The 24,430-nt window shown below is 31.4% G+C and overlaps 3 protein-coding genes across 5 annotated transcripts; 2 read left to right on the forward strand and 1 right to left on the reverse strand.

Moving 5' to 3' along the window:
• Positions 1 to 367: 367 nt before the first annotated feature.
• LOC110634913 (ketol-acid reductoisomerase, chloroplastic) lies at positions 368 to 4,003 on the reverse strand. The gene is made up of 10 exons (XM_021784069.2): positions 3,612 to 4,003; positions 3,381 to 3,473; positions 3,101 to 3,166; positions 2,721 to 2,861; positions 2,126 to 2,353; positions 1,896 to 2,013; positions 1,668 to 1,807; positions 1,409 to 1,576; positions 1,139 to 1,294; positions 368 to 1,011 (listed from the first exon to the last, which is right to left on the reverse strand). Exons 1-10 carry the CDS (start codon positions 3,915 to 3,917, stop codon positions 643 to 645), a joined length of 1,785 nt encoding a protein of 594 aa, XP_021639761.2. The 5' UTR covers positions 3,918 to 4,003; the 3' UTR covers positions 368 to 642.
• Positions 4,004 to 10,814: 6,811 nt separating this feature from the next.
• LOC110642900 (transcription factor bHLH30) lies at positions 10,815 to 14,409 on the forward strand. 2 transcript variants are annotated; one of them, XM_021795093.2, is made up of 3 exons: positions 10,815 to 11,639; positions 13,389 to 13,418; positions 13,579 to 14,409. In XM_021795093.2, exons 1-3 carry the CDS (start codon positions 11,328 to 11,330, stop codon positions 14,059 to 14,061), a joined length of 825 nt encoding a protein of 274 aa, XP_021650785.2. In that variant the 5' UTR covers positions 10,815 to 11,327; the 3' UTR covers positions 14,062 to 14,409. The 2 variants fall into 2 exon arrangements, with proteins under 2 accessions (XP_021650785.2, XP_021650786.2); XM_021795094.2 differs by lacking the exon at positions 13,389 to 13,418.
• A 458-nt stretch (positions 14,410 to 14,867) lies between these two features.
• On the forward strand, positions 14,868 to 19,690 carry LOC110642906 (ubiquitin-like modifier-activating enzyme atg7). 2 transcript variants are annotated; one of them, XM_021795098.2, is made up of 14 exons: positions 14,868 to 15,135; positions 15,314 to 15,531; positions 15,646 to 15,837; positions 15,929 to 15,983; positions 16,120 to 16,214; positions 16,371 to 16,563; positions 16,681 to 16,786; positions 16,868 to 17,012; positions 17,087 to 17,245; positions 17,345 to 17,533; positions 17,720 to 17,917; positions 18,008 to 18,123; positions 18,234 to 18,390; positions 19,328 to 19,690. In XM_021795098.2, the coding sequence occupies exons 1-14, from the start codon at positions 14,994 to 14,996 to the stop codon at positions 19,508 to 19,510; spliced, it is 2,148 nt and encodes a 715-aa protein (XP_021650790.2). In that variant the 5' UTR covers positions 14,868 to 14,993; the 3' UTR covers positions 19,511 to 19,690. The 2 variants fall into 2 exon arrangements, with proteins under 2 accessions (XP_021650790.2, XP_021650791.2); XM_021795099.2 differs by having other exon boundaries at positions 14,869 to 15,135; positions 16,374 to 16,563.
• Positions 19,691 to 24,430: the final 4,740 nt, after the last annotated feature.

The following is a 24,430-nucleotide window of genomic DNA, read 5'->3' on the forward strand; positions in this document are numbered from 1 at the left end:
AATAATTGCGCTTATAAACTTTTGCTTTAATTCTCCATCGCATAACTTTTTGCTCTGATTCCAGACTGCAGCAAGACCCGATGGATCACCATGAAGAGGACCATTAAAGGAAGAAAAAGTAGCTACATGCCCAATGGCTCCTTTGACTCTGATCATCTTGTCCCTTTCGAATATTTTAGCGTTGCATCTGCATTGCAATTGCGTATTCTTGATCTTTCCATGAGTCAGTATTCCTTGGTATCCTATACATTCTAATTCCATGGGCTTTTTGTTTTTAAGGAAGTGAATTCACAATTAAAATATGCACTGAATTTGAATTAGAACAACTGCAACGTGGCCTCTTGAGGGAGAAGTAGAACAACAAAGATAAAAAAACATTTCTCATAACTCATGGTAATTGAGCAACAGAAATGGAAATATACCCCATAACTCTTACAAACAAAGAGAAAGAGAGCATCCAAATTAAGGGACATATAATGTGCTTGCAACACTCTTAACTAAAAAACATTTCTCAGGTTAACTACTCAGACAGGAAGATAAAGCTTTCATTTAGATCACATCCTACCCAAATCACTCCTACAAAATCTTCCATCCTTGTAGACCTTGATGAAATACATTGTGGTAAAGCTAAATTCCTTATATTTAATTGCCAGACTGGCGCAACTCTGGGCGAACAAAATCTGCATCTGGAGGCACTGAAATGTCAACAGTTGGTCTCAACTGAGAACAGACTTCAATGGCCCCATGAACAGGATCTGACAGGAAGTTGCTAACAAGGTCCCGATTGAGGGGAGTGCCTGCATCCACGGCAACAAAGGCCTGTTGGGTAAGGATGTAATCAAAGCGTGGTGCCCATTTCCTTGATCCTAAACGTGCAGTTGTTGAACAATTATCAACCATGAATGAGACACCTCGAGCATGCATGAATGGATTCAATGAATCCACAGCTTCAATCAAACTCTCATTGATAATTTCTGAGTATGAATGTCCCTTCTTCCTTAAGACCTCAATCTGATATTTTGAATACAAGACTACTTAATACAATGTATGGTGAAAATATATTACGGCTAAGTCACAACCAGCAAATTTTGGGAAAATGCAAAAATATTAATCTAGCTGTACTGATATGATCTATTACCTGAGCCATCATGAGTGCCACAAACACTCCGGCAGTGAAAGGATACAAGGGACCCAAATCACCATTTGGTCGTGTTTCTCTAACACGCTCACCTACTTTCCACATTCGCGTTTGATCAATCTTACCCATTGGGAAAGCTGGAAGGCCCTCCTTCTCCTATTAAAAAGTACAAGCAACAGCAAGAGTAGTTTAGAAAATGAAATTCTAAGTCATCACAAATGACACAGCAATTAACAATCATAATGGTGCCAATGTTTGGTCTTAACATACATAGAATCGACGACCAGCCAAAACAACACTTTGAATCTCACTACCACTGGCAACATCTTCATAACACTCATATAAGATGTCCATACAAGGGTAGTATGAAGCACTATACGCAGTCTCAAAGTCCCTTTTTCCCTCTTCTGACAACGAGTTGTAAACAGCCAACATGCCCTATCAAAACAAAACAAGTAAACCAACCAACAACAAGAGAACAAGAATTAGTAAATATTCCCAATGAAAGAGAATGTGGTGAGAAACAGACCCTTGTTGAGATGGTTTTTGATATAATGCCTGTTATGCATTCAACAGTATTCATGTAAGCCAAATCTTCATTCATTCCATTCTCAATGTACCGTCTGAACAAGCATTCAACAACTCCATGAACAGCACCGAGTAGTATGCCTGAGACGATCAAAAGGTTCACAATGAGATGCCTACTAATTTTTAAGTATATGATTCAAATCATTAGGCCATAAAGAATTGCACTCACCGCGTTCCCCAAAAATATCACTCTTATACTCCTGCTCCAATGTGGTGGCAAATGTGAAAGGCGAGCCCAGAGCAACTGACCAGCCTAAGGCAACATCTGTAGCCCTACCATCAACATCCTGCTCAAAAATTATATATCAAATTTCTGTATATTTGTTTAAGAAACCATGTGGATTAATTTGCAATATAAACAGCAGAGAGAGAGAGAGAGAGAGAGAGAGAGAGAGAGACCTGGTGGACAGCAAAACTGGAATTAATTCCAGCACCATTTATCTCTTTGCCCTGAACATAGAGTCTCCGTACAGAAGGCCCCATCCCCTTAGGACAAACAGCAATAACGCTTATGTTCTTAGGAAAATCAAGCCCCAAGGATTGCAAATGTCCAAGAAGAAAACCATGGGAGAGCCCAAGGATGCTGTTTGGTTTCATGTGGGAGAATATCTTTTCACAGTTATCTGCCTGTAGCACACAAGTTGGACATAAGAACCACCAAAAAGGACTCAACTAAGAAATTATAAAATAGGAATCTAATGTAAAACCAAGTTCGACTCCAACAGCCGTGGAGTTGTTTCCCATGGGAGCCAAAGAACCACACTAAAAGACATTGGTATAAACTTATTCATATCAATTAAGAATTACACTAAACATTAAAAGGCAATGAGAACTTTGAAAACATTAAGTACTAGCAACAGTTAGCCACAGTCATGACTATCAAAAAAACATTTCTATACAATGCATTAGTGGATGATTTCATAAAATAGTGTCAAAATCATGAAACATATCTCATGCCTCCAAGAAAATGAAGAATTACACAGGATCCACCAACCTGTGCTGCATCAGAAATCAATAACAAGACAAGATCACTGCCAGCAATAGTTTCCCATATGTCTCCCAGAGTTCCACTCTCTTCAGCGAACCCAGCAGCACGAGCTTCAGCAAAAGAGCGGGAGCCCTTCCTCAGCCCAATCTGTAATAACAAAACAGAGAAGATGAAATTTGGATTATGAATATGAATATGACTCTGTGGGTGCGTGTGTGCGCGTGTGTGTGTGTGAAAGAGAGAGAGAGAGAGAGAGAGAGAGAGAGAGAGAGAGAGAGAAACGTTTAACAATGTAAAGCAATTTATTAATCACGTGACAATAACAACAAAATAAGTAAGACAATTGCCAATACACAGAAAGTAGAGTAATAGATGAAAGATCTTGCCTTTACTACGATGTCAGATTTTGCTTCAGCAAGAGAATCCCTCAAATTCTGAGCTTGGGCTGGCCCCTATCAAGATAGCACGAATCGATAAGGCAAAAATATTAAGATAAAAGCATAATAAGTTTAAAACCAAAAATTAGAAAAATCCGACATACATAGACTAGCCTTCGACCATTTTCAACAAAGTTTAAGCAAGCGAAATTACTTAAAAGAGTATAGAAATTAGCTCAATAAACGTAATTTCCGTGAAAATTAAAACAAGGGATTACTAGCTTCAGACCTGGGATCCCCAGCCAATGACTCCAATCTGCTTAATCCCCTTGAAAGCATCAGGCAACAAGGGAAACAAGTCTCTCCCTCCCCTCACAATATACTGTAAAGCAGCAGCGAAATGAATCACCAAATAAAATCAAACAATGAAACCCAATCAAACAAAACTCTAAAATTTTAGTTGCAAACATCATTTCTATATACCTAAGTACTGATGTCGGATTTGAGTTTTGATATATACCTCATCGTGACCAGCAAGAGTGATCTTCTCTTTCTTGAAAACGGAGGTTTGGAAATCAAGCGACGTTGTAGGAATGATGGAAGGAACGGAGACCATATTAACTGAAAGGGATGGTCTTCCATTTGACGGGGCATTTTGTCTGGCGTAGACACGAGAAACAAGAGGTTTAAGCGTCGGAGACGATGAGGATATAAATCCAAGAGAGGATCTCGAGGCAATGTGCTTAAGGGATGATGACGGAGGAGAGAGTGACGGAGTAGAAAGTGCTGACCTCACGGCCGAAGAGGAGGCGGCGGCAGCGGCCATTGTTGAGAGTTGGAGAGGAGTGTGTGCTGGAGAGGGTAGAAAGGCTATGGCAACGTGGGAGTTAAAGGAGGGAGGGAGTTTGTTAGGATTTAGTCACGTGGACACAACAAGCTAAATATTTTTAGCAGGAGGGTGTGAAACGGCGTCGGTTACCACGTTTTAATTATGGGCTTTGGTAGTTGAAACTCTCCGCAACCATAAACCCCAACCCACCTAAATTATAAAATTACATAATACTTGAAGAAAGATTGATAAAATAAGAACCACGTGAACTGCTGACTGTTGTTATAAAATAACGTAGATAATAGGGTAATTTTATATATAAAAAATATTTGCAAATTTATATTTAAATATTTAATTTATTAAATAAATTTTCATAAAAAATATTAAATAAATAATTTAATAATAAAAAATTTTCCATACTTAATAAAAGAATCACAATATTTTAAAATTTTTATTCAATTATAGTTAATATCCTTTCAAGAATTAAATTCAATTTAAGCTTTTCTCTTATTCAATTAATTTTTAAAATATTTCATATAAATTAATCATAAGTATGATAGTTAAACAATCATATTGGGCTGCTAATAAAGGCCTGGGCCAAGGTTCTTTCCTCTAGGCCTGGCCTGTGACATGTGGTGTAGGCTTTCATTAGGATGGGTCACATACTGAAACTGAAACTGAAACAACCCAATACAATTTAAATATAGGGCTAGTTACATTGAGTTATATAAGTTTATCAGTATGGTAACATGCTGCATGAGGGATTAAAAAAAAAATCTCAAAGGCATAAATTCATTGCAAGCGTTCAACGAGGCACTAGTCCATTATTATTATATTATTAATTCTCTATTTATTTATTAATGAAATGAATTATTATTATTATTATTATTATTAATCATCTGTGGTACGTAAAATGTTGAAATCAATTAGTGCTTGACTTTGGATTTTAATACAATTTAGGATGTTTCGTGGAAGCTCAACCCAAAAGTGCACACTATGTAAAGGTTGCTTTCATGATTTGTTTTATTAATTACGTTGGTGCTGGATGGATAGAAAACTAATTAATTTTGTTCTTAGATTATTAAATTTGATTGTCATTTTAACTTTATATTACAATAAATGAAGTTGACTCCAATTATTTTGAAAATTAATATAAGAAAATCATGGAAAAAAAAATCCAAACAATTTATTAATATAAAATTTTAATATAATGATATTAAAATTGTTTCTAAAATTACATTCCAATCAATTAAAATCAAATCAGTAGAAAATTAAAAAAAAAAAAAAAGTATGAGGGATTTATTTTAAGATGCAAAATTGATTGGAAGCAGGGAAGTCCCATCAAAATGAAACATGTGACATATATAGTTGGAAGTTAATAGGGATTAGGTGATAAGAACAAACTTGTAGCTCATAATTTAATTTATTTTAATCTTATCTAAAATAAGTTGAATCTGGCCATTAGACAAAGCCCCTCAATTGCTTTGTGTGGAAAAACTATGTCCTTACCGTTGTATATTATGACAAAGGCAGGGGAAGTTGTTGATCGCAACAGGAACAGAATACGAAGTTAATATTTAGGGCTCAAAAATAAATATTAAAAAAAATTAAATGAAAAATATAAAGATTAAAATAAAAATATAAAAAATTAAGAAATTAAAATTAAATAATATAAAAAAATAAAATTTGATATAAAAATACAAAAGTAAAAAAAAAAAAAAAACAAAATCAATACTCTGTCATTGTTAACATTGCTCAGTTGTCTTTTATTCTCCACAACAGTAATAAAATTAATTTTTTTTTTTAATTTTAAGAAAATTGAACACTTATATTTAGAAAGATGGAGCATACAAGTATACCTAATCCAACCATTAATGTCTGACCAGCCACATCTAATCTAAGAGCCATCAGAGATAACCAAAAGTTGGAGGGGACAAGAGCACGTCATACGCAGTGTACTTTCCAAGCATATTTTCATATATTAAATGTTAGTAAAATTGCCAAAAACATGTTTTTATGGCCAAAATCAATGTATTTTTATTATATTATAGAAAGAGCCTGCATGACAATAAAAATAAAATTATTTTTCAAGTATTTATTAAATTCAAATCTTCTAATAACAATATATTATGTACAAGTAGAGATCTTAATCCAAAATAAACTCTGATTAAATCATAAAAAAAAAAAAAAATTGGTTGGTTTCCTTTATGCTGATGAAATGAAATCAAGATTATTCTGAATTTACACTCCTTTCAGCCCGCAAATATTGAATATTCCAGCTACCCACAAGACTATCAAACCCTGTAGTTGATTGCGTCAAGTTGCGGCTATATTCAATGGAAATAAATAATTTATAAGAAAAAAATTTAATTAAATGTTTACGTAATTACATTTATTTTTATTTTTTTAAAATTAAAAAATTAATTTTTTTATATATATAAATTAATTAAAAAAATAATTAAATTAAATTTTTATAAAATTTTAAATTTTGAGATATTAAATAAAAGAACATATTATGAGAAGAGAAAAAATGAATATTATAGATAGTAATAAGATGATTTTTCTTTCTTTTTAAAAAAAAATGCAAAAGACGTTGCTTTAAATTTAAAACATCAAATTTCAGTTGGCAAATGGATTTTCCCCTCATATTGGAGGGTTTTTTTACCGTACAAGGGTAAGTTAAAAATAAAAATTACAAAAAATTAGTGCGATATGAAAAATTTACGAGATCAGGTGGGAAAAGTCAAGAGTCCTAAAAACGCTAATGTTAGTAGCGTTTTAATGTTCAAAACGCTATCAATGATAGCGTTTTGTACAAATTAAAAAAAAATAAAAAAAAAAGCTGAACGCTACTTATAATAGCGTCCAGCTTTTGTTTTAATTTTTTAATATTTTAAATAAAATATAAATATTATTTAATAAATAATATTATAATAATTAATATTATATATTATAATATTTTTATTATAAAAAATTATTTTTTAATTTAAAATTAAATTAAATTTTAATTAAATAAAAAATTAAAAATATAAAATATTATTATAATTAAAAAAATTAAATGAAAACCTGGACGCTACTGTAAGTAGCGTCCAGCTTCTTATTTAATTTTTAATTATTTAATTTTTATATTTTAAATAAAAATATAAATATTATTTTAATAAATAATAGTATAATAATTAAAATAATATATTATAATTTTTTATTATAAAAAATTATTTTTTAATTTAAAATTAAATTAAAAAAATATAAAAAATTTGTAATGTAATTTAATTTTAATTTTAATTTTAATTTATTTTTTAATTGAAAAATAATTTTAATTTTTTATTTAATTAAAAATATTATTTTAATAAATAAAATCATAATATTTAATATTATACATTATAATATTTTTATTATTATAAAATATTATTTTTTAATTTAAAATTAAATTAAAATTTAATAAAATAAAAAATAAATAAAAAATTTAAGAAAAATTAGACGCTATTATAGGTAGCATTCAATTTTTTTATTAATTTTTAATTATTTTATATTTTAAATAAAATATAAATATTATTTTAATAAATAAAATTATAATATTTAATAATATATATTATAATATTTTTATTATAAATATTATTTTTTAATTTAAAATTAAATTAAAATTTAATAAAATAAAAAAAAATTTCTTTAATTAAAAATTAAAAATTTAATTAAAATATAAAAGTTTAATTAAAATATAAAAATTTAATTAAAATATAAAATAAAATAATTAAAAATTTAAAGAAAAATTGTACGCTACTTATAGTAGCGTCCAATTTTTCTTAAACTTTTTAATTATTTTTTTTATTTTTTATTATTTAAATTTTAATTTAATTTTAAATTAAAAAATAATATTTTATAATAATAAAAATATTATAATGTATAATATTAAATATTATGATTTTATTTATTAAATTAATATTTATATTTTATTTAAAATATAAAATAAAATAATTAAAAATTAAAAGAAAAATTGGACGCTACTGTCCATTTTTTTTTTTAACTTTTTATTTATTTTTTTTATTTTATTAAATTTTAATTTAATTTTAAATTAAAAAATAATATTTTATAATAATAAAAATATTATAATGTATAATATTAAATATTATGATTTTATTTATTAAAATAATATTTTTAATTAAATAAAAAATTAAAATTATTTTTCAATTAAAAATTAAATTAAATTAAAAATTAAAATTAAATTACATTATAAATTTTTTATATTTTTTTAATTTAATTTTAAATTGAAAAATAATTTTTTATAATAAAAAATTATAATATATGATTTTAATTATTATACTATTATTTATTAAAATAATATTTATATTTTTATTTAAAATGTAAAAATTAAATAATTAAAAATTAAATAAGAAGCTAGACGCTACTTACAGTAGCGTCCAGGTTTTCATTTAATTTTTTTAATTTTTTTATTATAATAATATTTTTATATTTTTATTTAATTAAAATTTAATTTAATTTTAAATTAAAAAATAATTTTTTATAATAAAAATATTATAATATATAATATTAATTATTATAATATTATTTATTAAAATAATATTTATATTTTATTAAAAATATTAAAAAAATTAAAACAAAAGCTGGACGCTACTTATAGTAGCGGCCAGCTTTTTTTTTATTTTTTTTTTAATTTGTACAAAACGCTATCATTGATAGCGTTTTGGACATTAAAACACTACTAACACTAATATTTTTAGAGCTTTTGACTTTTCTTACTCTGATTTCGTAAATTTTTCATACTGCACCTATTTTTTGTAATTTTTATTTTTAACTTACCCTCCTACGGTAAAAAACCCCATATTGGATGGTGTTTTTTTTTTTTTTTTTATGATGTATTAGGCTTACCTTTTCAATTCAATACTTATTCAATGATATTAAAATCCTTTATTATAATTATAAGTTAAATAAAAAAATTATAAACAAAATAAAAAAAATTTCATTTATTAATTAAATCCTAAATTATTAAAAAAAAATGTAACCTTTATAATTCCTTTATTTCTATCAATTTAGTCCTAAATTTTTATGTTAGCTTCAATTTCACCAATTACTTTGAATTAATTATATGATTTAATTAATAAAAATAATTTAAATATTTGTCAAAGTTATTAATATTAATTATTTATTTTAAATTTTTTTTATTATTTAATAATTATTCTCAAATAAATTAGATAAAAATATTATTTGTTGAATCAAATACTTATTGTTTTGAAGTTATAATTAGATTTATTTTGACTATATTATTTATTAATATTTTATATTTAAAAATTTAAAATTTTTTATTTATTAAATCTTAAATTTGAAATAAAATACGAAAAAATTTGAATTAAAAATATAATAAAAAATAAAATAAAAATAAAATAAAGAAAATAATATTAAATATATTACTCAATTACAATATTTTTTTTATTAATAGAAAGTTTGCTACAATTAATAAAATATTAAAATTATTAAATAATATAAAAATTTATAATTAAATTAATAAAAGTAAAAGTTTTTGGGTAAAATTTATAATTAATATAAAGATATTATTTTTTTTTCATTTAGCTTTATTTAAATTAATAAAGTTCTCGTTATATTAGTTATGTTTGCAATGTTTTGGTTAGATAATTGATAAAGATATATTTCTTTAAAAATAATTCTTTACAATAAACGTTTGACTTTTGATCTATTAATTTAATAATAGATAAAGGGTTGTTTTAGAAATGTATGTGCATTTCATATAAATTTAGATTTATATAAGAATAAATTTAATTTATTATTAAATTAAATATTTATAAAAATATTTAAAAAATTAATTAAAAAATATATATAGAGAGAGTGTATAAATTTATATATCAAAAATCAATTTAAATATGAATAAACTCATCTCATATTAATTTGAACCCTCTAAAAACATATAATTTTTTTAAAAAAATATTTAAAATATTATTAAAAATTTATATTACAAACTTTATTATTTTTAAAATATTATAATTAAAAATATCAATGGAAGATATTATATCAATCACACCAAATAACAAAGGTTGCATTGACCTCTTTACTGATTAGATAAAAAAAAAAAAAAAAAAAAAAAAAAAAAAAAAAGCAGCAAACACTGTCTGCTGTGGAGTGATTCATACCCGATAACCACTTCAAAGCCTCTAAAAGCCCCCCTTTTTTTTTTTTTTTTTAATTTTAATTTTTTTTAAGCGCCAGCAGAAAGCCAGCCACCTAAGCAGACACAGGCAAGGCCAGCTAGGAAAAAAATTTTAAAATACAATAATGGTACTTTTTTTATATTTTATATTTCTATAATTATATTATAAAACATTAAAAATAAAATTTTTATTTGATTATAATTTCATTTTAAATATTAATTAATTAATAATATATTATTTTTCATTATTAGTAAAAAAACTCATATATGACAATTTTTCTAATATATTATTGTTTTATTTTTTTTCTAATATTTTTATAAAAAATAATATTTTAATAGTTGAAATTTAAAAATTTTAAGATAAAAAATTAATATTAGAAGTATTTTACTTAACTATTTAATATTTATAAATTATTTTAAACTTATAAATGATTAAAATTTTAATTACTTACATATTTAATTAATATATTTAAAAAAAACTGATCCGTAATTAATATAGTTGATAAAAAATAATATATATATATATATTTATTATTAAAATAAGTAAAAAGGTATTTATCTATTATATATTTATATATTTATATATCCAATAATTGTGCCAATTAATTTATTTCTTTGACTCGTTAATTAAATTATTTTTCTGTAATTAAAAAATAATAATAATAATTCAGAAAGTGTCTATATATACGCTCGTGTTTTGCTCGGTACCCTGCAAGTCGTTCTAGTCTCGCAAAGCTTCTTCTCTGCTTCCAAACAAACCATTTTTCTCTCCTTGTGAATCCCATTTTCTTTTGAGTCTTTGTCCTTTTCTTCTCCAAGATCCGTCGAAGCTCCAGCAGAAAGGATTCAATATTTGGAAAACTACTGCTCTTTTCTTTTCTTTAAGGCTTAAACTATAGTTCTACTCTCCAAAAGAATCTCACACATATCAAACAAAAGAATGCTCTCCCAGTCTATCAAGAAGAAAATGTGGAAGTTTTCTCACTGACTTATCTCCATGTCCCTTAAACACAAAATTTGTCCTTTTTGCGGTATGGAAGGCATGATCATAGCCTCAAGAATCACTAACAAGGCTGTTAAACAACAAAACTTCCCTCTTCAAAAGCTCTCCTTCTGGTTCGCTCCCCCAACTCGTCCTCCAGGCCTACGTTATTCCGCTTTCCGCTCATGAAACTAACAAGCTAGCACATATATACATATCCGGCTCTATCCTTCTTCTATTTCTTTTTGCAATGGTTGCCTACTATTATAACTCTAACTCTTCATCTGGGTACGGTTATTTTAACACGTTGGATCCATTTCCGAGTAGTTTAGAAGGTTTTAATGGTTTGCGAGGTGGGTCGATGGTCTCGCAGTCTTTGGTGTTGGATAATGAGAAAGGAGAACTCGTAAAAGCACCGGCTACGAGAGTCGGAAAGAAAGGGATGTCTGACGCCAAGGCTCTGGCGGCTCTGAAGAGCCATAGTGAGGCAGAAAGGAGGAGGAGAGAGAGGATTAACGCCCATCTTGCTACTCTTCGCGGTCTCTTTCCCTGCACCGAAAAGGTTATTATGCGTTTTCTTGTTTTGCTTTTATTGCTTTTCATAGTAGCATTACAAGTCAATTTATCTTATCTGTTCGATTGCTGTTATGGTATACCCCTATTTTTTGAACAATTTCTCGAAACTATTTATAGTAAAGGTGCTTGATGTTTTGTTTAAGTGAGAATCTGCAAAAATTTGGAATCTAATGATTGAATATGAATTTAATAAGACCTGAAGACTTAAGGGGCAGGATTCTATCTGACTTCATTTTGACAGACTGCAGAAGGAATATAATAGGCTAGGTGGAAGCATAGCTAATAAAAAGTCATTCTTGAACCGTAAATCTTAAAAATTTATAAGCCTGAATTGCACAATTGATCAAGTTTAACTCTTGAAAATATTTCGTGTTCTTATAAACCTAACAGGTGTTATGAACCTTGTTCTAATGAATTCAACAAATCCATACATGGCATATTGGCATTTCATCTCTGTATCATCACATCCTAGAATGTTTAAAGACATATGTATTAATGGGTCACAAGTCACAACCCTCAGAAGTCTCATGTTATACTTTTCTTCATATTCGAAATCAAAATTAACTTAATCAAGTTAATTTGTGGAGTCAAATTTGGATTTTTGAGTAATTAAAGTCAACTAGGGGATATTTAATTTTCCGATCAATATGAAATATCCTGAATTTAAAACTTAAAATGTGGTGCGAATTTTTCTGGTGAATTTGAAACAAAATTGTGCATTATTAACTTGAAAATATATTCACCGGCAACTATGAGTAAAACAATGTAGCCATTTCACCATTTTTCTTGTGTCTTCAGTCAGCTGGTTATTCCTCATTGTTGTAGCTGAATGAGTTAGGCTGTTTGTTTCCAATTATTGATCAGCTTAAATGAACTTGAAAGTTGTCAATGAAAGCTAACAAGAGGGCTGCTGTGTTTTGATGCAATATATGCATCTGGCTGAGGGAAAAGAAGAGAATTGTTCATTCATGGCATGGAAGAGCTTTCCTGAAATCATTGTGCTTAGTCAAACATACCTTTTGTTATAAGTTCAACCTAAAAATGCTATCGAAGATCTCGTGCTTGGTTAGCAAGAAGTGAACCCATATGATGATTCAGATAATAAATTAATATTTCAAATTGTCAAAGCTATTGTCGGTAGGACACCATATTAATATATTCCTGCAAAAAAAAAAATACAAGTATTTATGTAACTGTGGTAGGTGACTGATAATTCTGATTGGGTGGTGGGTGCACTATGTCAGCTGATTTGTTAATAATCTCACCATGAGGTCTATTATTTATATATATGTGTGTGTGTGTTTGTGATGGCTTTGGACATGGTTTGTTGGCTGATAAATATGATTATCTTCTCATAGTTGGATTAGCAAGTCTGAAACAGGCTGTGGGGCAAGAATAACCACTACTAAGAATAACCACTACTCTACATTTTTAAATCCTTATGTTTTGAATCATGACAATATTAGGGTAGGATATAAGATTTTATTTCATAAGCATTGTCCTTCTTTTGTTGTTTTATTTCCATGTCATTTTCATCTGCTGATATTTAAGTGTTAACAAAGAAACAAAATCGCATCAGTTATCTTTACTACTTGTTATTAACTTTTTTTGACTATTTCGTCTTAATATTTTGATGGACCTGTCCTACTTTTGGAGCCTGTACGCAAAGTTTTTGAAATAACAATAATGCCTGGCTGGGTCATTCTTTCCTTAATTAACCAAATTACTTTTGCAGGTAGCTTTGATATGGAGACATATCTTTCTGGTATGTCAGTGTTAATTAGTATAAAGCATACTATTGACAGCAGCCATAATTACTAATGTAAATATTTTCTTTAATCAGCCTATGGAATTTGATAGTTGTTTATGTTTATTCTCCCATTGATCTTGACTTGAATTCTTGTTTGTTTTCCTTTTATTACTAGATGGACAAAGCCACATTGCTTGCTGAAGTTATTAACCAAGTGAAAGAACTGAAAAAGAATGCAGTAGAAGCCAGTGAAGGTCTTCTAATTCCAATGGATGATGATGAAGTGAAAGTTGAAACATATGACAATGGAGCAGGAGATGGAACTTTGTCTTTTAAAGCATTCCTATGTTGTGATTATCGACCTGAGCTTCTGTCTGACATAAGACAAGTAGTTGATTCCCTTCAATTGAAAATGGTGGATGCAGAAATATCTACCTTAGGATGCCGGCTAAAGGTTGTGATTTTTCTAACTAGCTGCAGAAATAAGAATGCTGTTGATGATGCTGAGGAACCACAGCTTCTCACAAATTCTGTTCACCAGGCCTTGAATTCTGTCCTGGAGAAAGGTTCTATCTCAGCTGAATATTCACCAAGAACAACACTCCAAAACAAGAGGAGGAGGGTGACTTTCTTTGAATCCTCCAGCTCGACTTCTTAAGAGCCAAAATCTTGTTGCTGTTGGTGGTGATGGGCATACTCCTAAATGGTGGTTACTGTATCAGTTTGTGTCGAAAGTTTGGAAGACTTGTGGTGCTATATACAAAGTAATATTTGCAGGAGTGATTAATGACAAAGTTGCTGCCACCTTGAGTATTAAGAAGGTGGCTTCATCTTTGTAGTTGTAAGCATATGGTTGTGTTGTAACTTAATTATAAGCTTAATTAAACTCTTAACGATCACCCTTTCTTGTATCGTGTAGGTGATGGCTATAGAACAATGTATTCTATTTGAATAAATTTGAAATTTTGTATATAAATAAAAATGCCTATAAAAGTATGATGCTCAACACGATGCTATGCATTAGCTCCACCTAAAAAAAAAGTGATCTTGTGAAAGAACTTTATGGAAATACTGTTTTCATGTCCGGATTATTTACCATTAGTCATTTTAATTGTACATTACATAAATAATTTATTATTTTAATAATATAAATTTATATGTATTTTTATATTTTTATAATTATATTATAAAATTTTATTAATGATAAAATTTTTAATTAATTATAATTTTATTTTAAATGTAAATAAATAAATAAATTCGATTAATATATTATTTTTAAAATAATGACATTATTAATATTTTTAAAAAATTATTAAAATAATTAATTTTTTTTATTTGATAAAAAAGATAATTTTAAAATTTATGGATGAGTCTTTCTAAGTTCGGAACCAAATCAAAATGTTAAATTACAGATGACTTTTACTTAATTTGACCACTTTCGTTTAAGCCAATCCAACTGAACTCCTTCACGAAGCCGACGCCTAAATAAATAAATACGCTTTTTTTTTTTTAAGTTGAAATATTATGTGAGGAAGAAGAAGAAGAAGAAATCGATAAATCGGAATTGTGAAAGATTGGCAGCCAGTAACAATGGCTAAACAAGAACGGAGTGGTGGATCTATACTCCAATTCTCGCCGTTTCAGAGCTTCGTAGATGAGGGTTTCTGGCATAGGTTGTCTTCTTTGAAGCTCAACAAGTTCGGCATCGACGATTCTCCTATCGCCATCACCGGTACAATTCACATCTTTGCACATATAATTTTGTAATTTGTGTTCTCTATATCAGTTAATTATTCAAATAATCTCTTTGTTCATTGTAATTAATCTTTTAATTTTGAATATGAAGCTCCGTAAACTGCAATTTATCTGGTGGATTTTGTATCTAATGCTTTTATCATGAATTGTTTCAGGTTTCTATGCCCCTTGTTCGCATTCTCAGGTATCGAACCACTTGACTCTTCTTTCGGAATCCCTGCCTTGTGATGAAAGTGAGCAATCCTCAGTTCCAGCTATCTCTCTCGGCAACAGGAACAGATGCTCTGTCCCTGGAATTCTTTACAACACTAATACATTGGAGGCCTACCATGCCTTGGATAAGAAAAGCTTGCTCAAGGAGGAAGCGAAGAAGGTATTTTGCTATAATAGGTCCCGATTATTAGAACTGTTGAGTGGGAGATGTGTGGTTTTGATTGCTTTTGATAAAAATGTTGAGAAGTTATTTCATGTTCGATGGATAATTTAGATTTGGGAAGACATTCACACCGGAAAAGCTGTGGAGGACAGTGCAGTGTTATTGAGGTTCCTTCTTATCTCATTTGCAGACCTGAAAAAATGGAGCTTCCATTACTGGTTTGCTTTCCCTGCCCTCGTGTTTGATCCTCCTGTAACAGTTGTTGAGTTGAAGCCTGCTTCACAATGGTTTACTTCAGAAGAGGTGATTGAAATATAATTGCTGTTGGAAACTTTGTAGATATTCACTTATATGGCCATCACGTTGTTGATGTTAATATATTATTTATGTGCAGGCAGATTCTGTGTCAGTAGCTTGTAATGGTTGGCGTAACTCAAGTTTAACTGCTGGTAAATTTATCCCTAGATTTATGTCTTCACATGATCTACATTCACTCTACCTTTTTATTTCTTCGTTTTTGTGTCATTGTGTGTGTGTGTGTGTAATGGAAAACCTACATTTCTTGATCTTACAAATTTGCTGCAGGTGTGCCATTCTTTCTGGTCTGTATTGCTTCGAATTCCCATGCTACTATTAGGCATCTAAAGGACTGGGAAGCTTGCCAGGGTGATGGGCGAAAGGTCTATCTTTATAAATCTTCTTGTTCTTTGGAAATGGAATAGCTTGTGCCAATAGATAGGTCTATTCTTGTAAATTTGGTACAACAAACTATTGAGATTAATAAGCAAAAGAAATAATTACAGACACCTTCTTAAAGCTACTGTGCTTTTTTTTAGCAGGTGCTATTTGGTTTTTATGACCCGTGTCATCTTCCAAATAATCCTGGTTGGCCTCTACGCAACTTCCTAGCACTGATTTGTTCAAGATGGAATCTCAAAACTGTCCACTTTTTATGCTATAGAGAGAATCGTGGTTTTGCTGACCTGGGGGTGTCCCTTGTTGGTGAAGCTGTAATTACAATTCCGCAAGGTAGAGCGTCACAAATTGGGTAACAGCTCTGTTCTTTTTGTTGGTTTTGACTTCCTAAAACCTTTTATCTTTCTTTCCGCACTGGACTTTTAGCTCGTTAATAATATATATATACAGGATGGAGAGATCTGCAGTGTGTGCCTAATGCTGTAGGATGGGAACTTAACAAAGGCAGACACATATCCAGGGTTATTAACCTTGCTAAATCTATGGATCCTGCAATGTATGTTTTCTGCGATGCCATTCCTTAGTCCACTGTGGTATGATCCCATTGTGTCTTAACTTGTTGAGATATATCTTTCAGGTTGGCCATATCTGCAGCAGATTTGAATTTAAAACTAATGAGATGGCGTGCTTGGCCTTCACTTAACTTGGATGAGTTATCTTCTACCAAGTGTCTTCTCTTAGGAGCAGGTACACTTGGATGCCAGGTTGCCCGGATGCTTATGGTACGTGTTTAAAGGATTATATCCATAACTTCGTATTGCATATGCTGGGTTCTCAAAGATTATGTACATTGTAGGCTTGGGGTGTTCGGAAAATTACGCTACTTGACAATGGCAGGGTGGCAATGTCTAACCCATTAAGGCAGTCCTTGTATACATTGGACAACTGTCTCAATGGAGGTGATTTTAAAGCCATGGCAGCTGTTAAAAGCCTCAAGCAAATATTTCCTGCTGTGGTAATTGCTTTTTTAACTTTTAAATCTAGTAAGAAAGGCTCAGTTGTGGATAATGATGAACTTTTCTTGTGTTCATCTGTTTTATATTTCTTATCTCAGGAAGCAGAAGGTGTTGTGATGGCAATACCAATGCCTGGGCATCCAGTGAGCAGCCAAGAAGAGGAGAGCGTGCTTGAAGATTGTAGACGTCTGCATGAGTTGGTTGAGTCTCATGATGCAGTTTTTCTCTTGACTGATACAAGAGAAAGCCGTTGGCTTCCAGCCCTCCTTTGTGCAAATGCTAACAAGGTTACATTTCTTATTCCAATTGGTTCATTTTGTACCATTCTTGTGATTTTGGCACTGTGTTCTTTCATCAAGCTTAGACCACATTGATTAGGAGGATCTGTTTTTACCTGACACCACATAGTTGGATTGAGCATAATTTGCTTCATATTGATATTTTCCTTTATGTTTTCATCCATCTTTCCTCAGATTACTATAACTGCAGCTCTAGGGTTTGATAGTTTCCTGGTTATGCGACATGGCTCGGGTCCTCTTAACTCATCCAATGACGTAAAAGCTGAATCTGAAATTGCTTTATCTGGTGATATGGACAGCCTTGCTTTGGCTGATAGCGGAGGGGAGAGATTGGGTTGTTACTTCTGCAATGACGTGGTTGCACCAACTGATGTAATTTACTAGAAATGCAATGGATTTGAGAGTTTAGCTTTTTTTTTCCCCTTGTCAAGTCTGGCAATAATTCATTTACCCTGTGTTCAGTCGACTGCCAATCGCACTTTGGACCAGCAATGCACCGTTACACGTCCAGGGCTTGCTCCTATTGCTTCTTCTCTTGCAGCTGAACTTTTTGTTGACATCTTGCACCATCCTAATGGGTAATCGTAGATTAATTGTCACTGGAAACAATTTTTAGTCATTATGGTGAAGAGTTGATAACAAGTTCTCATTTTAGCACACTTTGTGGTTTCCGTCTATATCTATACAGGATTTTTGCAGGTGTGATTGCAGACTCCACTAACAGTGGAGGTGGTGACCAACCCCTTGGTATTCTACCCCATCAGATTCGAGGTTCACTTCATCAATTTTCCCAAATGACACTTGTAGGCCATGCTTCTGAGAGTTGCACTGCTTGTTCCAGCACTGTAAGTTATAGCTAAAGCAAAAATTTTGCAATTACTTTCATTTGCCTGCTTAATCCATCATAGATTTTCCATTGATGCCATCCCCTGGAATTTTGGAACTTCATATTTGATTGCTACTGAATGGATACATTGTCTGAACTAGGGTATCTTGAGTAAATGTCCTATAAATAGGTTTAGAAGCTTAAAATTTCTGGTGGTAACAATAATTTGTTCCAAAAATTCAGGAATGAAAGTTCATGAAAGCGAGTGTATCAATTATTCATTGAACATATTATGAGGGATGTCAATGAAGAAAAATCTCTTCTATATTCCATGTTTTGACGCTTAATGCTGGTGTTCAACATATTCTTTTTGTCCTCCTACCCAAATATAACTGAAAATGTATTTTTCCAAAAGTAACTTTGGTCAATATATATTGATGAAAAACAACTGATGAGACATTTATTTTTGTTTTAACATTGAATTAAATATCAAACTGCCTACTTCTGTGGTGAAGTGGCAGTTTAATTTGCAATTTATTTGGTCTGGTATACCATATATATATATATATATATATATACCGAATAAGAAATTGATCTTGCCGTTGATATAGAGAAGAAAAAGGTTTTATAAAGAGGGAATCCATGTCCAATATAGTAGGACTTCTTAAGAGAAGGTTTCACTAGATGGTAGATCGATGTCATTACCATTTTCCATATGACCCTCCTTTCATTCATTTATTTATTTATTTATTTATTTATTTATTTATTTTGAGATAGTTGTTATGGAAACTGAATCAGTTCCTCTTTAATCTTGCCAGTGTTTCTTTAAGTTGTAAGAAATGTTATATATATATAATCAACCTGTGCATGATGATTTGGCTTATATTATTATTTTACTTGATCCTTGGTTCTCTTTCTTGTTTGAATTATAAGTTCTGATCAAATGAGCTTTTCAGGTGATAACCGAATATCGAAAAAAAGGAAAAGAATTCCTGCTCCCAGCAATTAATCATCCTACCTATCTGGAGGATCTCACTGGACTCACAGAGTTGATGAAGTCTGCGAGCTCTTTTAAACTCGACTGTAATAATGAGACAGATGACGATGATGACGATGATGATGATTATGTTGAATTGTAAATTCCTTCTCATTTTCTTTATAGCCTATAGTCGTACTAAACTTTAGGATTATTTCATTTTAGTGATTAACTTCAAATTGTCAAAATAATATAACTCAATTTTAAATTATTTTCAAAAAAAGTCATTTTGACTTGTAATAGCAGGTTTTCTTGTTATCAAATTGAAATTGCCATTTTGCCACTTTATTTTCTTTCTCTATTTCTCTTTTCCATTTTATTCAGATGGAAAGAAGAAAAGAAATTTAGGGAGTATTTAGTATAAATGAATTCTATAAGATTTTGTGAAATTCATTTGTAAATTTAAAATTTTAATATTTGATTTAAATAAAAATTTATTTAAAAATTTTAATTACTAATTTAATGAAATTTATTATAATTAAATTAAATTTTATTAAAATTGATAAAATTTATAAATTAATTTTAAATTTAAAATTATATATATTTTAAGTGATAAAATTATTTTTTTATTATATATTATTTTATTTATTTTAAACATAAAATTTATTTTTTATGAAATGAATTTTATATTTAATATAAAATATATTAAATAAAGAAATTAATTTATAAATAAATTTTATTATGAAATTCATTTATAAAAGAAATAAATTTTATGACATAATTGAATTGAATAAAATTTTAATTTTATTTATTTTAAATATAAAATTTATTTTTTATGAAATGAATTTTATATTTAATATAAAATATATTAAATAAAGAAATTAATTTATAAATAAATTTTATTATGAAATTCATTTATAAAAGAAATAAATTTTATGACATAATTGAACTGAATAAAATTTTAATCTTTAAATTCTTTTGTCTGGACATTAAATAAAAAAGAGAAAGGAGGAAGAAGGAAACATTTCATTTCTCAACTCCGTTATAATTTTCTCAACTCTTTTATAATTAACACAACTCATTTCTCACTAAATTGATAGAGATAGAAAATATAAAGAAATTTGTATTATTTATATTAAAATATTTAAATGTCTTTTTATAATATAATAGATATATAAAAAATAAGGGTATAATAATTATTTTTCGTCTTTGCTTTTAAGAGAGAAATTGTATTTCTCTTGCTTATCCATATAACACAAAATAAATTAAATATTTTTTTTTCTTCATTTTTCTTATTTAATTTATCTTCATTTTCTTTACACAATTAAAATCTAAATAAAAAGTTAATCAAAATAAGAATTAATAAAAAATTAAAACTAATAATCAAAATGCGAAATTACTTTTAAAAAATAATAATTTTACAAAATAAAATTATGAATTAGTAAAAAAATAAAATTAAGGTCAAATTGGAAAAAGTTAAATACAATGAAAATAATGCTTGGTGTCACGACCCAACTTATGGGCCGGACCGGCACTAGGACCTGGGCCAGCCTAAAGCCCCCGAGGCCCGTGGTAAGCCTAACTGTTCATTAACCCAACTCTAAGGCCCATTTGGGCCCAATATCAAGAAAACAAACGGACAGAGTCCGGCCATAAAATGGACTTACCAACGGGGAGTTTTCGACTCACCCGACCTGTAAACAAAGTATATAGTCAATTGGGGAGCTCAGCTCACCCTCCACATACTCATCAACATAATAATAAATGGGAGCTCAGCTTCCTCATCCAATCCATCAAACATGCATAGCATATTAAGTTTACAGGTCCCAAAATAATAATTTAGTTTACAGACCCAAATCAAATAAACATTTCTAACACATGCGGAAATTCTAAGATTTAACAAGTTTATACAAGTAATAATTGACTGCGAGGAGAAAGCAGTTAATCTCAAAAATATCCTCCCGTGGCTGTAAAAATTTTTTAACAGAGTGAGCGTTCGACTCGAGAGTAAAATATCAATTTTAACCATAATCTCAGAACTATCTCAAACTAATGCAACTGTGGAATGAAATGCAACATCAAGAATAAATTCACATCATAGCATCAAAAGGTAATTTGGAGCACTCACGCACTCGTAGCATCGGTCATAATATATGGGAGCCGATCCCTATACGACTCTCTTAAATCCAACTGGTGCCGAAGAACTCAGCTCGGACTTCCACTTAATAACTAAATCGAGGGTCCCAGCGAAGAACTCAAGCCGTGACTACCCCTCGAAGGATCGGGTCCCAGCGAAGAACTCAAGTCGTGACTACCCGTCCTACCCATAGTCCACACCACATCACATGCACGCCAACGCACGCACACTGCTCCAAATTACCGCAACAACATTCATGGCACTTTAACAGTTATCAATGCAACATAAATAGTGCCTAGAGTTTAACTACATAATTATATGCATATAAGTGATGCATGGGCATGCTGAACATATAATAATATCGAAATTACAATTAAAATTAATATTTTACTCACAGACTTGACGACAATCACTGTGGCGGCTGGGCGGAGGAAGGAGGCTGTCCCGGCTCACCTGACAATTTTATTACAATCATTTAATAAATTTGACTCAATACAAACAAAGAAAAAGACCAATACATCCTAAGTCGTGCAGAAAATCCGGCAGAGTCTCCCCTATACATAGGACCTACCCAACCTGCAAAAAGGGCTCAAAACACACTTCTATATTCACAATCCATATGTCCACAACTCAATCACATCACACAGCCCCTCCTGGGCCCACCAATTCAATCATCCATCACAACATGTAAAATTTCAATTTAATCCCTATAATTGACCATTTTTGCAAAAACTACCCAAATAAGCTCTAAAAATTCTATAACTTTGCCCCGCGGTCCTTAGCAATATTATTAAGCTATTGCAAAAAGAATCATAATTTTCTAAGCTACCACGAATATTTTATGGATTTTTAATCCTATTTAAGCACTAGAAAATTACGAAAAAACAAGGTTCGGGTTTACCTTTGCCAATTCTGACTTCGGGAACGCGCTCGGGACGTCTGACAATGGGGGGCTAGCCAAAACCTCGGTCCAATTCGGAGACTTTTCTGGTAACGGGTCTGTCTGGCCGGAATTTCGCAGACCCGGTCAACTGTCGAATTTTTGCGAATCGAGGATACCTACAGGAAGCCCATAACACGGGGGTTAGTACATAAATTTTTCAGAATTTTCTAAGCTCATTAAATGCTCAGAAAAACACTGCGAAGTTCCGTGGGACCCACCGAAAAACGATGTCGGAAAAATTTGAAATTTATGTCGCCGCGAAGCTCTCGAAGAGTGGAGCGTGCTGGTAGCCTCGGTTTTCTCGTGGGATTCACGGTTTTCTAGAAATCTAGCCCAAAAGTCGAAATGGGCTAAAATCTTCCAGAGCAAAAATCGGACAAACCGCTCGATGGATTTCGGCGTTCTTGGTGTCTATGGAAAGGTCTCGTCGAGTAGATGATTTTAGACACAAGACCCGGTCCAATTGGTAGCCGGATCGGCCGGATTTTGGCCGGGAAGCCGAGAAGTCGCGCGCGGGCTGCGCGTCCGTTCCAAGGCCGTTTTCCGGCGTTCCAGGCGGCGGCCGGCCGTGGGGGAAGGCCGAGGTGGGGCGCCGGCGAGGTGGGGACGCAGGGGAGGCGGCGGCGCGGCAAGGGGAGGAGGGAGGAGAGAGAAAAGAGAGAGAGAAGAGGAGAGGGTCGACGCGCGCGGGAGGGAGGAGAAAAAGAGAAGAAGACCGGTCCGATTCGACCGGTCCGATCCGGTCCGGTTCGATTCGGCCGGTTCGATTCAATATACAAAATTTTGAATTTTTACTCTGCCTCGGGACCGAAAACGAGGTCCAAAAATTTCGAAAAAATTCCAGAAAACTCAGAAAAATACGTAGACTCCAAATATATTTTTAGTTTTGCCACGTGGTCTTTAAATTAATTTTTAAAAATCATCAAAGTTTATATTTTTCGAAAATCGAACCCGATTTTTAAAGTCCGAAAAATCTCAAAAAAATTCCTAAAATTTAAATAAAATAAAAATACCAAAAATGCTCATAAATTTAAAATTTTTGGGGTGTTCCCCCTTACAGAAAATTCGTCCTCGAATTTTACACAAGGCAGAATAAAGCACATGATTATACATTGAACAAATAAGGGTACTTGCTACGCATGTCCCGTTCTGACTCCCAGGTGCACTCTTCCACTGACTGACTCCTCCACAAAACCTTAACCATAGGGATCTGTTTGGATCTCAGCTGCCTCACTTGGTAGTCCACTATAGCTACAGGCTGCTCCTCAAATGTCAAGTTCTCTTTTAGCTCTATCACATCCGGCTGTAGTACATGAGAAGGATCTGGAATGTATTTCCTGAGCATGGAGATGTGAAACACGGGATGAACGTAAGAAAGGTTGGGTGGTAGCTCCAATGTAGGCAATCGCTCCAACTCTATCAAGAACCTCAAAAGGTTCGATATACCGAGGTGCCAACTTGCCCTTCTTTCCAAATCTCATGACTCCTTCATTGGAGAAACCTTCAGAATACATAGTCGCCATCGCAAACTCCACATCCTCCGTCTGGGTCCGCATAACTCTTCCGCCATCGAAAGTCAAGCTGCTCTCGATTAAAGGAACTACCTCAAGTGTATCGCACTAGGTCTACATCATGCACCTTCGCTTCCCCATTTCTCGCCCAACACAGAGGAGACCTACACTTTCTTCCATATAATGCCTCATAGGGTGCCATCCCTATGCTGGAGTGGTAACTGTTGTTGTAGGCAAACTCCACCAAAGCTAGCTGCTCATCCCATTGACCTCCAAAATCCAAGACACTCATGCGAAGCATGTCTTCCAGTGTTTGGATTGTCCTTTCGACCGTCCGTCTGCGAGGGTGGAAAGCCGCATCAAGTTCAATCAGGTGCCAAGTGCCTCCAGAAACTTTCTCCAAAACCGAGAAGTGAATCAGCCCTCTCGCCGATATTATGTAAGCCGAAACTCCATGCAATCTGACTATTTCTCGAATGTAGAGCCGAGCAT

Source organism: Hevea brasiliensis, chromosome 18 (assembly GCF_030052815.1).
Source record: "Hevea brasiliensis isolate MT/VB/25A 57/8 chromosome 18, ASM3005281v1, whole genome shotgun sequence".
NCBI classification, from domain to species: Eukaryota; Viridiplantae; Streptophyta; class Magnoliopsida; order Malpighiales; family Euphorbiaceae; genus Hevea; species Hevea brasiliensis.